We start from the raw sequence: 14,122 nt of genomic DNA on the forward strand, positions 1-14,122 counted from the left end.
TTTAATCTGTGACCAGGAATTTTAACTCCGTATTATTCTAACTGAAGATAGTTTTAAAGTCCGTCAGTATTCTATTTTTCTTATTTTCAACAAATACTATGGGGGGAAAAAAACGTGATCAATTAATTAGTCAAATTTGGGAAATTAGGAAGTGACTTGGCCTTTTTGTAATGAAAGGATACATTATATTTAGGACCTTTTCTTAAGATTAACAGTTTCTGTAGGAAAAAAATGAGCTTGGAGCTGAGTGCCAAAAACCAGGTAAAGAAGTTGAAAACTGTAATGCCATCCCTATTTTAAAGCCTGACGAGGTGTATGCTTTGGGTATACTGTATATATGCTTCGTTGACTTACATATCACCTGTCACCGTGGTGGCTGCAACTTGCTTGTTCCTTTCAGACTTCCTTCTCTCTGTGCCAGATTATAGTAACTCTCAAGGATGCCAGCAGCAGCAAGCGTCAAAGATTCCAAATGTTCCTTCAAAAAGCTGTCAATTATTCCACATCTGTCTATATATGTCATTTTGAAGATCAAGATGAGTACAATGGAGACGATTGTAAGAAAATTAAATATTAGTTGTTTATAATGCGACAAAAAAAACATTAAATTCATATGGGAAAATATGTAGAAAAAAGCTGCAGTATTTCCAGGTTTTCAACAATTCCACTTCATAAGAATCATCACATTTTTCTGGGCAGTGACACAAACACAGATTTATTTGGGAACAACTCTTCGCAAACAAGCATATCATGCCCATATTTGTTCATTGTTTCGGTATGGTGCTGCGGCTGCTGAGGAGTTCAGTCCACACTGTGTTTGATGGATTAGGGTGGCATGCCGTGAACGATCTGGAGTTGGTTATGTTATAATATGCTACCAGCAAAAACATCTCGGGCTCACTGGTCACATTAGAAGTCATCTCTAAACACACACACACACACACACACACACACACACAGAGGCCTGCTCTCTCTTTCTCAGATATACATGCATGCTAATTACACACTCCACTGCCTAATGCATACCATATTTTAAGCTGTGTACAAACTCTGTCATAGATGCACTCAGGCTGCTTAGAAGTGTGTACACTTATAGACACACCCGTCCAGGGTGGTGTGCTGTGGATTGGTTTTGCGAGGTTTTGTAAGGGGCCACTGAAAGGAGCTTTGAACTATGTTGTGGATTTTCCCACGTATCTGTTATGAGGTTTATTAATGACTAAGTCACCAATGAGGCCTCGTTGGCCTCGCATCCCCATATTTGCATCTGTTTGTAGTTATGCCCATTGTTTCTCAGAAGCATAGGGGGTCCACGTCAGTCAGTTTTAGGAGGATCAATGCACTGCATCTCGATGTTAATTGCTCTGGATGGGACATACTTTTTTTCGAATAGCTTATTCGAATAGTCATTCAAATATAACAAAATATATATATTAGTGTATGCAACTATCGTTCTTCCTTGTTTCCCCTGTCTTTTTTTTTTACCGGCCCCTGCCTGTAATGTATTAGTTCCATCAGAAGGCGGCGATAATACACCTAAAAGCTGTTGGCCGGCTGTCAATAAACAACACAAGGAGAAAAAGAACTTGCTGCCACCAGGCTCTGAACTATTCAAATAGTTAAATAGTTCAGAGTGATTTTTGAATAGTATTTTTGCTTGAAAAGCCCATCCTGATTAATCACAACACCTAATTTCTCCAATTCGATTTCTCCAATTCTTCCTATAACTTGATGGCATTGTGCTGTAGTCATCTACGATCCTGTAAACAACATGATGTCCCATCAAAAACATGTAAAATACACAAAGACTGGCTGCAGCTACGTCTTTGGATATTTGTAAATGTTGATTTAATACAAGGACTAACGCCATACCACAGCTTAATCGGAAATATGTAGTTAATAATATGATTCATGTTTATTTTCATACCAGTTGAGAAACACAAAGTTAAATTCTCAAATAATATATAATTATAATATAATAAATTATAATAATACATATTTTTCACACATTATTTTTGTTTTGTTGTCATTTAGTCTATTTGATTGCAGCAGTAGTAGACATGGAGATGGGACATGCAGGGAAAGAGATGTAGTTATGGCAACAAAGGTCATACCACCAAAATATATTTTCAGAAATTATTGATTGGGGCCTTTTAAAGTAGGTTTTTTTCCCCTCCTCTTTAAAGACTTCTACTCCTGTATGTATCTTTTTGCTCTATCCCTTTCTCTTTTTAACGTGTGTTTTTTCTCTCTGTTATGTTGTTTATCTCTATCCAGATCAAGCAGTAACAGCGGAGGTCTCACCATTAGCAGTCTGCTGAAGGAAAAAGAAGGCTCTGAAGCTGCAAAGTTCACTGTCGATGAGCTCTGCCTGATCTGTAGCATTCTTAGCACTGCAGAATATTGTCTGGCTACCACACAACAGGCATGTACACAAATTCGTTCACGTAAAATGCGTGCCTTTTAATTATTTTTATATTAGATGGCCGAGAAAGAATACGATTCCTGTCATGACGGCAGTTAACAGACCGACAGTGACAGTTGTCATTACAACACAACCTGAAAAGTTGTGTCCTTTCTGTTGCTTTGCGACATACATGAAGCAATTTTTAGTCAGGCTTTAAAAAAAAAAGGCTTTAAAAGTCTATGAGCAAATGCCCTGTCTGTAAAGAAGCTTTTTATGTGTTCATGTCTTTATTATTGATTTTGTTTGCATTTGTTGCAGCTGGAAGAAAAGCTAAAGGAGAAAGTAGATAAAGTCTTAGTGGAAAGAATTAATTTGACCGGGGAGATGGATACGTTCAGCACGTAGGTAGCAACTCCAATAAAAAAAAATTAGACTACCTTCTATTATGTGAAGACTATGTTTTAATAATGTGATGTTTTCACAGTGTGATCTCAAACAGTATCCAGCTGCTTGTTCAAGATCTCGATGCTGCCTGCGATCCTGCTCTCACTGCTATGAGCAAGGTTGAACACAAACCCACACATTCAGCTCATATAGTTTATAAGATTGGATTTGAATACAATTTTTCTAAAGTTGTATTTTTACGCGAAACCTTAAGGAGATGCAAAAACCAGATGATGAAACAGAAATTCTAACTGACATCTTACCTGTGTGTAATTTCTGATACTAAGGCGTTCGCTGTCCTTTATTTCTCCCCCTCAGATGCCGTGGCAGAGTGTGGAGCATGTGGGTGACCAGAGTCCTTATGTGACGTCAATCATCATGCACATTAAACAAAATGTGCCCATCATCAGAGACAACCTCGCCTCCACACGCAAATACTTCACCCAATTCTGCATCAAGTTCACAAAGTACAACACACACAAACACACACACGTTTATACTACAATCTGTACACCATATTTAGAAGTTCTTAAAGTTGATCTCTTTCTTCTCTTTTTTTTTTTTTTAGTGCTTTCATTCCTAAATTCATCAACCACCTGTTTAGATGTAAGCCGATCAGCATGGTGGGAGCTGAACAAGTAAGTTTGATTTACCCTAAAAATCTGTGAAATGAAGCTTCATCTTATTATCTTACTGTTATATTACTGTGTGCACCTTATTGTGTTTCTATGCTGTTGTGACAACTACATTTCTCCACTGTGGGATTATTAAAGTCTAAGTTTAAATAACTGGTCTTGTATACCTGAGTTTCTGTCTTGTTTAAACTACCCCCTCCCACCGCCCCCCCACCAGCTCCTCCTTGACACGCACTCCCTAAAGACGGTCCTGTTGGATCTGCCCTCCATCGGCTCGCAGGTGGTCCGCAAGGCGCCTGCCAGCTACACCAAGATAGTGGTGAAAGGCATGACGCGTGCAGAGATGATCCTTAAGGTGAGTATTGTGTGTGCGCGTGCGTGTGCGTGTGTGTGTGTGTGTGTGTGTGTGTGTGTGTGTGTGTGTGTGTGTGCGTGTGTGTGTGTGTGTGTGCGTAATAATAATAAGCTGCTTATTTTTGTGCAGCTTTCATGTGCAAATTTGTGTAAGAATGAAAACTAACCCAGCCTAACCTCACTCAGATGAATGTTGGAAAAACACTCAACCTAACCGGCTCCTCGGAGCACTCAGGATTACTTTAAACAGTTTACCTTTCATGCATAAACTCCGAATGAGCTCGCATCTTTAGCTGATGGATTTTAATGAGAACCTGAGCTTAGCTCTAAATACAAGATAGTTCAACATAGTATCAGTGATACACCGTCTTTATGGGACTCTTTGGATTTTATGATATTTAACTGCTAAATTCATGCCGGCCATTTTTACAGCCAAAGCTTCAGTTTTTGACCTTTAAAGGCTCGGAACTTGAGATGGATTTTGTGTAAGTGCAGTCGGAATGGCTTTTCTTTATCTCTTGTTTGCCGTTCAGCAGAATTGATGTTGAAACTCTGACATATCTTGTTAAACATGAGCTTTGGTGCTGACGCTAACACTTGACTCGGAGAGAGTCTGGCACAACCTGCAGCTAACTGCTTTTCCACTGATTGAGGTTTCATCGTAAGAACCAGCTACAGACTGAACAAACATTTCTCCTGTAAGAGTTTGTGGTTGGACTGGCGAGCCAGCTTGAAATGTTTGTCTTGACTCACTTGAGCATATTATCTACTTAGAGTTTATTTTGGACAGAGTAGCCATTTAATGGTGTCTTTAACCCCACTCACAATAGCACTTTATGAGCATGTTTCCACAAAATAACCCATCTCACATGAGGTAAGGAGAGAATAGGAATTGGAGCTCATGCACTACTGGTTTAATGAATGACAAACGGGCCAACACAAGACCCTCACACACACACACACACACACACACACACATATATATATATATATATATATATATATATGTTCTTTAACCCAGCATGCGGTTGACCTGGAATCAATGGAGAGGTGCGAGTAAGTGAATAAGTAAATGCTTGCAACCATGCGTTTACTCACGAAAACACACACACCCTCACAGGCAGAGCACCGTGGTGTGTATTGGATGTTGTTTTCAGCGAGGAGAGCAATCAGAGGATTCAGGCAGTTCGCCTCACCTCAGAATTACCTTATGACACTCTAGAGGGCACTGGTATGTGGCTGCCACAGATTAACCCCACCCTAATTAACTGTCCCAGGAGTGAACAGAAATGCACACACGCACACACACACACACACACACACACACACACAGACAGAGTACACGACGCCTGGCTGTTCCTTGATTTCCCCTGGACTCCCAGGAGGCTGTCTTTCCTTCCTGAATTTAGACTGCCTTGATGTTTATAGCTCTGTGACACGCTCTAATCGTGGTTCGCCAGCCCGGCTTTCCCAGTGAAAAAACACTGGATCGATGGCAGACTGTATACAAAAAAGTTTTGATTCATGACATTGTTTTGTGACCGCTTTTCCACCCTGTGTTAAATTCAGGACTTCAGGCACATGAACTTGTCTCAGACATAGGAAACCCTTTTAACCATTTCACATTTGATTGTCTCTTCTGTTTGTCTTCTGCTGAGAAGCTCACTGTTGCCTGTGGCCTGTGTCTTTTAGCCCTTGGGAAAAATTCCCTGAATGTAAATACATGAATTTCCACTCATCTGCCGCACATTAAAGAGGCTAGAATTTTATAAATGCACTCACATCAGCTCACTAATGTCTGTTTTTTCTGAATTTGACTGCCAGCGGACCCCTTCAGCTGGAATATGATCTATGTAGGGTCTGAAGAACTCTCAGTTTAGCTGACGCTGCATGAAAACCTCTGATTGATTCACGTGTGTTACTGTGACGGCAGGGGACAAAATAATCATTGTGAAGGCTAGAAATCTGATACCAGGAGAGATATCAGAAGAAAAGCAAATGCACAAAATTCTTAGGAATACTTGTAGTGATAGGTAAATGATGCAATCCTAACAACACTTAGATAGAGAAATAATGCTGCACAGGAGTGTAAAAATCTAGAATATTTAGAAAAGATATCGTCGCCTATATTGTTTTACCTCTGGGAGAGTTCTCTGGATTGCGTCAATCCCACAAAAAGATTTCTTCTCTGACTATTTTGGGCCTTGGAAAAAGAGCAAAGAGAAGCTTTTGTACTGTGGCCAGCACTTCAGCCATCGACTTTGTGTAACATCAAGGTCCCTTACAGGTAATTGCTTCCACCTTGGGCTGAGACTGAAGCTTCTGAAAGACAAACCCATTGAAAGAAGGTCAATACAAGTGTTCCTCTGCCGAGCCTCAACGATAGTTTTAAATTACACTCTGAGATGCTGTGGCTTGAAATTAAATCTCGTCTACCCCCGCCGAGAAACTGCAGTTCAATGGGAGAGTCGAAGGAGCACTTTAAGTATTTAAAGATCACTTTGAGATTTAAGCAGATAGACCATTGCAGGGTTCCTTGCACTTTTCAATTAAACATGAGCAGTCAAAAGTTCTCTGAAATGAAACACATTTGTTGTAAATTAGATTTATACACTATAAAGTTCAGATGGATTAAATTAGGGTTAAATAAAGCTTGTTTCTACATATTTCATGGTTGCATCAGCAGTTCTTAGAATTGCATGCTATATGAGCTGACCATCATTTTAACTCGCAATCTATTACCTGTTTATTCTTAAAAGTTTTATGCAAAGCAATAATAGATTTGGTGTTGAATTGTTCCGCATATGCAAAGCTACATATCTTACTGTATATGCAGTTATATTTCTGATTATAAAAAACAGATGCCTGAGGTAACCAGCTTAAAAAAAACAGTAGGACCGAACCAAAACAAAGAGCTGAAAGATGCTAAAACGGTCCATAAAGCTGAGGAGAACTGAGGAGTTTGTGGATTTGATCATTCTAGACGGGTACATCACTGCTAGAGACCCCATTGGACGTCACATGTCGTTTTTTGATCTGTAGGTTTTGTAAAGAAAAGTAATTCACGTTGCTTTCGAGTGATGCGGTATTAACTCGCGCTTCAGTTTTCAGAAGAGCGTAATCATTGTGATTTTCAGTTTCCACTGAAGCTCCACTCTTTTATCTTTCTGTCGCTGCCAGAGTGTCTGCTTAGTGTGTAAAAGATGAATATATCTGGGCTGTCTGTTTAGTGAGCCAGCTCAGTTACAGTTCAAAGTACATAGGATTCCTTCTGGCTGTCTGAGACGGCCTCTCCTGGCCCGTTACGACGCCTGTGAGACGTGGCTGTTTTCCGCACTCTCCCAGCCCAGCCCACCGTAGCTCCAGCTCTCTCTCCCACTTCTGAAGTTCTCTTCTGGGGAGTATTTAAAGGGTAACCCCCGACCCCACCCCTGTTCAGCCTAAATGCACCCCCCCCCACACACACACACACACTCTCTCCCAACCTCCCAAACACACACACACACACACACACACACACACACACACACACACACACACACACACACACACACACACACACACACACACACACACACACCCTCCAGACTCTGTTTCTCTCCCTTTTTATGCCCGTTTTCATTCTTAACTCCCTCTCCCCCTTTTCTTTTCTTTCCTTTCCTTTTTTTTTTTTTTTTTTTTTTTTTACAAGGTCCCTGCGGGCCTTTCCCTTGGCCTGGCTCCAGGACAGTTGCTAAGTAAATCACTCAGTCAGCAGGGATCGTAAGAAAGCAAAGAATTCCACACGATCCTGAGCCTTTCATGCCGGCTCTTCCCTCTCTGTCTCTCCTGCTTGTGATTCCTCCACTCACGGCAGCTCATCTTCTCGTGTATTTAACCTCCAGTGAAAAGAGAAGTAAAGCCCAAAAGGCCAGATTAAGTTGTTTTTGAAGTGAAGGATAGGAGAAATATTTTGTGAGCTGGTCCCTGGGTGCCTGAGATGGGAAGTGGGGGGTCTGTCAGCCATGTGTTGGTCTGCCCTCTTTGTAGCAGCTTCAGGAAATACTATCCAATCCACATTTTCCACTCAGTCTCTATTGTTGGAAAAAAAGAAAAATCAACCAAAAGAATTCAATCCAGAAAGATGTGTGCCCCGTTAGACGTTTTGCCCGCTCTTGGCTAATGCTGATTTTTGCCCAGACTCATTATACCCCAAAATAATTACCGAGGAAGCTAATTCTTGCCCACTCGTGCGTGCAGTAATTGGTGTGTAAAAGGAGAAAAAGTCTGAATAGTGAGCATCTAAAAATAGAATCATAGTCTCGACTTTGTTTGCAGCTCGAACTCCTTGGTTCTGTCAGTCGTAGCCCCCCCCCCCCCTTCTCTCTTTCCTTTTGCCCCATGTGGGATCATTTAAAGATCTCCTGGGTGATGGTTCACAGGAAAGTGGTGGTGAAACCAGCATTAAACTCTCCTTTTCCGCAGGTTGTGATGGCCCCTCATGAACCGCCAGTGGTGTTTGTTGATAACTACATCAAGCTCCTGGCTGACGGCAACCCAGAGACCTTCCAGAAGATTCTGGATATGAAGGTCAGTTGCTTTGATTCTACCACTAATTTACCTGAATAGATTACAGTTCAAAACGCATAACCTCTCGTAAATGTTGTTTTGCTTTTGTTTTTGTAAGGGCTAAACAAACGAGATATAACATGCTGATTCATGAGTTTTCAAAGATTTCCCGGGAGTTGGGTTTTGTTCCCTCTGGATGAACGCCAGCTATTTAACCTCTGCTTCCAGCCTTTACGCTAAACTAACCGGCTGCTAATTCCTACGTTATTCTGAACATACAGATTTGAGAGTGGTATGAATGTTTGACAAGAAAGCCATTAAACATACTTCCCACATTTTCAGACGATTTCTTTGACATCCTAACTTTGCATTTCCTTTTCACCCGTTCTCTTTCATGTTGTCCGAATACGTCTGCATTGCCCACGTTGCCGAAGCTTTTACGGTGACACAACATGCTCTTATTTTTTTGTGCCTTCCCGTCTTGTCGTGTACTTTATACACTGTGATGTGTGTGTGTGTGTGTGTGTGTGTGTGTGTGTGTGTGTGTGTGTGTGTGTGTGTGTGTGTGTGTGTGTGTGTGTGTGTGTGTGTGTGTGTGTGTGTGTGTGTGTGTGTAGGGTCTGAAGCGCAGCGAACAGAGCAGCATGCTGGAGCTCTTCAGGCAGAGGTTACCCACTCCACCCTCTGGAGGCGACGGCGGCCCCTCTCTGTCCTTCAGCGCCCCCACCCCCGAGCAGGAGTCCTCCCGCATCCGCAAACTAGAGAAACTCATCAAGAAGAGACTGTGAGGAGACGCACATTGAAATCACATCTTTGAAAGTCAAGAAGAGTGTAGGCTGGGACGGCCTTCAACTTCCTTGCAGTCATTCATGTCAAAGACTCCGTTATGCTCTACTCTGTTATTGTGGAGATTTACAGAAAAGAGGCAACAAAAAAAAGTTGACTGAATTTTCTGACTGTTAGTAAATATGAAGCGGGGTTGATACTGGATTATGAAGAAACTTCCTCAACTTGCTGTTGTTGCATACGTCATGTACTTCTGTAATTTTCCACCTTTCTTTTCATGACACTAATGCCTGGAGACTTTGTCTCGTCAGTTCATTGCTGCGCAGTGTATTTGCACTCAGAAGACCGAATGTAGTGTTGTTAACTAAATTCTGCTCAGGCGGCCTCCGGCTGCTTCTCTGTGACACATCTAATCCAGGGTGATTATCGTCCTAAACCTGATTTAATTGAAGTTGATGTTTTCAGAATATAATGTACTTCAAGGATAGCCATCATTAAATAATGGGTTGAAAGTTGTGTGTGTCTCTGCCATCCATTAAAGAGGGACATGCACAGTAGGTGTTGGGATTGCCAAACCTGGGACAAAGACGATCTTTGGACTGCCTCCATTTTTTTCAGGCAGACGTATGGTTGTCTTTGACCAAATACTGCAGTTTGTCTTACTTTTTTAACAGTCCAAAATATTCTCTGATAATGTCTCCTTTGCACTGACAGGAAATGAAGGTTATATATTATTATATGTCCATTTGCCTTCCCTTCCAACTTCTTGAGGGGCATTGCAAACTTTGAAATAGGGAAATAATATCTTTTGACATTAAAAAAAAAATGCACACAAGATTGGCCCCCAATGTTTTACCAAATGCTCTCCGTGATATCAAATGTAATCTCTAGTAGAGAGAAAAAAAAAAAAAAACGTCAAGTTTGTTTACTGGTGACACTCATTTATTTTTATACCAGTGCATCACAGTTTATCGAGTCATTGTAGATCAAATAATAGCTTTAGTGTTCACATTCCTGCCTCAGTGGGAAACAATGGTACTTGGTGTTGTCTGATTTGTACAGTCCCAAGGGCAACACTAACACAACATTGTCACAGATTTCCCTCTGTGTTTCATCCAATGGGTGTGTGCCGTTTCATATTTTGCACAATACCAGGAAAACGTATCAACCCGATTTTTTTTTACCAAGGTCCACTTGGAAACAGGGTCTGGAAAAGTTCCCGATCGTGGCTCCGTCTCTGGTTGCCGATCATCTTCCAACCAATCGGCAGCCAATAAACGCTTTTTAAAGGCGTTTCCCTTCCTGTGTTCGTAGATCTGAAAGCCCCCCCCCCCCCGGTTTGAAGGGAGAGAAGTTTGAAGACGAGCAGCGGGGCAGCAGGAGTCACTCATCCTTTCCCTGCCGAGAACAGGAGTAAACAAACTGTCTTTCAGGCATATTTCCTGCGGAGTTATTTGAAGCTTTCGGTGTGTTTTTTTTTTTGTTTGTTTGTTTTTTTTTTTTATATCAAGGTAGAGAAGTTTAAAAGGCCGACTTTGTGGGGACTGAATATTGATATTTTTGCAGTGTGCAGCCGTGCATGCTGCCCGGGAAGAGGCTCGCAGGGACACCGAGGAAGTTTGCTTTAAAATAAATTTTAAAAAATTAAAAAAAAAAAAAAAAAAAGAGAAGAAGAACAGGAGGAACTACAATCTGGAAGTATTTCTCCGTCGGAAATTGCGTCGGTGGAGTTTTGCAACTTTTAACTAGAAATGGTTGGCAGGTTGAACTTGCCAAATGTATGTGAAGGAGACCCTCTGGATATGAGCTGCAGGGCTGAGAGAGCACTTGATAGCCCGGACTCCGGGTTGCCCCCGAGTCCGAGCCCCAGCGCCTGGCTGCTGCCCGGGTGTGCAGAGAAAGCCGGTGGCGTGAGCCCGGTGTCTGAGGACGAAGGAAGAGGCTCCCTGGTATGTACTCTTATTTAATCAACACATTTTTTTTTTCTTTCTTTTTTAAGCACTGTTTTAGAGCAAAGCAAACCGCTGCAGATTGCCGCTGACATTTAATATATGGAAGATTTCCGAACTACTACAAAGCTCGGTAGTTTTCACGAATGCCCAGGTACAGTTCATCCCACTAATTCAAAGCAGAAATCTCTTCTGTCTCGCAGTCACATTATGCCCATTGTTTTACTGACTCTTCTAATTTTGAGTTACATATATCAAATCTTGGCAAAAAAAAAAAAAAAAAAAAAAAACGTGCTTCAGGCTCTTCCCAGCTGAATAAAGGGTGTCACTTCAGCTCTGAACTGTACCAATGGGAACTTTTGACTTGTGTTGACTGTGGGGATGATTTTTGCATTGCAGGTTCCAGTTTTACCTGCTGGATCTTTCCCACAGCTACAGCCGATGTCCTTTGGGGAAGGAATAGCACTTGATCTGTTACCGGCCAAGGAAATGAGGTGGGTTGCCGTTGATATGACAATAGCCCATACAGAGGACTTGGACAGACCCTGCGTTGTAGTGGAATCCATGTTTGGTGTAGACGATGCGCAAACCAGTTTTTCACCAAATGAAACCAGGCAACTTTTCCTCATCCATAGATACACGTCCTCTGTGCACTACAACTCCGACCGCCACTTCATCCAGGATGTGGCCCTGCAGCCGTGGGGCCAGCGCCTTGAACACTGCAGACAGACCATCGTGGCTGTGTCCCACAGCACCTGGCGCCACTACAAGACACAGCTGGAGTTCCAACCTCGCCATCGCCCTGAACGCTTCAAGAGCACCACAATTATCTACCCAAAGAAAACCAGCACCGTCTATACCACGGAGCTGAGCTACAACTGCCACCGAGTATCCAGACGCTTCCTCTCCAGTGTGGAGCTGGAGGCGGCTGGCCACAGAAAGCTACCTCAGTGATAGCGCGTGTGTGTGTGTGTGTGTGTGTGGGTGGGGCGGGAGGGGGAGGGGCAGGTGGTTGGGGACAGGCAATGGTAGTCATTTACCGTGCCCCCCGGCGCTCCCCAGTAAGGCTGGCTACCACTGACCTGCTGTGTTGTCTTTTTACAGTTGTGTAGCCTTTGGCGCTCCCATCCCGAGCCGTGGACAGGCAGCATCCGTGTTGCGATGTTACAGATGGCGACGATAGTAAAGACATGGGCTGAATGGATTAAATGTACACAGTCAATCCGTGTCTTTATGTTTATGTCCCTGCCAATGAATGGAAATATCCGCTGGCATGGGTATTTCTTTAAAGGCTTCCGTTTTCAGCGTGCCGGAAAGGTTTTGCTTTGTTTTTAATCGCCGCCGAGCTAACGTGGACCACGATGAGGAGAACACGTACCCGTCCCCACGTTGCATCAACCTGTTCAAGCATGCAGAGTGACTCGTTTTTAGTTTTTAAAAGCGATGAGGCCCGCCTCTGCACAAATTGTTCTAGTCAACAGAGAGGTGTACCCTTTTTAGAAGTGCTAATTCAGAATCTGGTTCAAGGTGACTAGTTAGAGAGTGGAAGAGCAATTAAACAGGTTTCTTGAGTTTGGATTCATGCAGACATCACTGACTTATCCACACTGTACAAAGGGATGTATTGAAGATAGTTTCCACGCGTTTTGTTTTTTTCACAGGGTAATGTGTGTTTAGTGCACAGCTTAAGCTAAGCTCTCCCCAAGCCTTTCTCTCTCGCCGCTGTTTGCGGCTGCAAGTTATCTATAATGTAAATGTTGATCGATGAAGGGAACTTTTCTATTCATTTTGATGTGTAAGCTTAAAGAAACTGATTAGGTTGGTAGTACAGATGGATCATGAGTGTGGAGTTTACTGAAAAGTGGCGAGTATGTTTATCACTCACTGGCTTACAAGTGAAAGTAACAAGCTGCATTCCACTGCTATAACGTTTTGTTTTTTGGTGTGACTTGGTTTGAAAATGTATTTATTCGGTTGGAAGTTTTAGGATCTGTGATATATATATATATTTTTTTTTTCCTAAATCCGCTGATGATCGGGTCTCTCCACAGTCATGGCAAGGGATACTTTATGAAGCCTTGTTGTTGTTGTTGTTTTTTAATTAGTCACTTATTTGATACCAGTTTGAAATAAAGTGATTACTACTTCAACTATTGTGCAGTGTTGTGATGATGCAGTTTGTGTCCTTTTTTTTTTAAAAGACAATAGCAAACACGTTAACAAACTTTGATTAAAGGTATGTGTATGAATTTTAAACATTGTTGACCACAAGCCGAGATGTTCCACCCTCACCCAGGTAAAAGTTGTCATACCTGCACTCGAAAAGAAGCCCTTCACATTCAGTTTGTGATTGCTATTAATGCTCTACTCAAGAAACACAACATTTTTGAAGGTATTTAAATCGTTTGAAGGTTTGAGTACGCGACCAGTAGATGTATTCATACCTCAGCAAATCCAGAAAAAAAAAAAAAAATACCAAAGATATCTAGATTTGTTGAGATGTGAATATAATATATGCTTTAATTTTGGATGAATTCACCCTTTAAGTTACAAGTTTATTTGCTACTCAAATTGTGCTGCTGTAATGCTCTCTTGTGGCCACAGAGGGGACATGCAATAACTTTCATTCCAGAGCATGGATTATCTATCCTGCCGTGCCTGTGTGTGCTTGTGCGAGGGAGAGAGTTCCACTGACTGCTTTTAGAGTGGGAATGAATCACTGCAGCATTAGTACTTATCCCATTAATTCATTGTGTCCAGAGCGTGTGTGTTGCCAGAGGGGTTTCTTCAGAGATTCTTCCAATCTCGGAAGTCCGGCCCAAATGAAAGGCTAGAAAAAGAACTGCGAAATCTCTTGCACTATTTCCCTATTTTACTATTTGTCTCTTCACTATTGCATACTTCATCCGAGTCAGGGGCTTTGGGCTTGTCTTTTTGGCGTTGCATGTTTTTTTTATGCTTACTTTACTCTTTAAGATTTGGGCATTTATGTTATTCGA

At 41.9% G+C, this 14,122-nt stretch overlaps 2 protein-coding genes across 4 annotated transcripts in view; both read left to right on the forward strand.

Annotated features, from left to right (window-relative positions):
* vps53 (VPS53 subunit of GARP complex) overlaps positions 1-9,690 on the forward strand; it is a 95,468-nt gene extending 85,778 nt beyond the window's left edge. For all 3 annotated transcript variants that reach the window (XM_069689452.1, XM_069689446.1, XM_069689462.1), the window contains 8 exons: positions 2,278-2,425; positions 2,726-2,808; positions 2,892-2,970; positions 3,170-3,318; positions 3,420-3,489; positions 3,704-3,841; positions 8,305-8,409; positions 9,006-9,690. In XM_069689452.1, coding sequence (XP_069545553.1) covers positions 2,278-2,425; positions 2,726-2,808; positions 2,892-2,970; positions 3,170-3,318; positions 3,420-3,489; positions 3,704-3,841; positions 8,305-8,409; positions 9,006-9,176 — 943 coding nt within the window. In that variant the 3' untranslated portion in view covers positions 9,177-9,690. The remainder of the gene's footprint in view (positions 1-2,277; positions 2,426-2,725; positions 2,809-2,891; positions 2,971-3,169; positions 3,319-3,419; positions 3,490-3,703; positions 3,842-8,304; positions 8,410-9,005) is intronic.
* A 435-nt stretch (positions 9,691-10,125) lies between these two features.
* On the forward strand, positions 10,126-13,273 carry rflnb (refilin B). The gene is made up of 3 exons (XM_069689473.1): positions 10,126-11,123; positions 11,523-11,617; positions 11,759-13,273. Exons 1-3 carry the CDS (start codon positions 10,926-10,928, stop codon positions 12,075-12,077), a joined length of 612 nt encoding a protein of 203 aa, XP_069545574.1. The 5' UTR covers positions 10,126-10,925; the 3' UTR covers positions 12,078-13,273.
* Positions 13,274-14,122: the final 849 nt, after the last annotated feature.

Source organism: Brachyistius frenatus, unplaced genomic scaffold, assembly GCF_029030835.1.
Source record: "Brachyistius frenatus isolate BFR_SWC_R1_liver_20210118 unplaced genomic scaffold, ASM2903083v1 Contig_1, whole genome shotgun sequence".
NCBI classification, from domain to species: Eukaryota; Metazoa; Chordata; class Actinopteri; family Embiotocidae; genus Brachyistius; species Brachyistius frenatus.

What these genes read in the sequence shown, in the direction of transcription:
- rflnb (XM_069689473.1), top strand. Translation starts at nt 10,926, where the DNA reads ATGGTTGGCAGGTTGAACTTGCCAAATGTATGTGAAGGAGACCCTCTG. An exon ending in ACGAAGGAAGAGGCTCCCTG is followed by an intron (nt 11,124 to 11,522) that starts GTATGTACTCTT and finishes TTTGCATTGCAG; the next exon opens with GTTCCAGTTTTACCTGCTGG. An exon ending in TTACCGGCCAAGGAAATGAG is followed by an intron (nt 11,618 to 11,758) that starts GTGGGTTGCCGT and finishes CCTCATCCATAG; the next exon opens with ATACACGTCCTCTGTGCACT.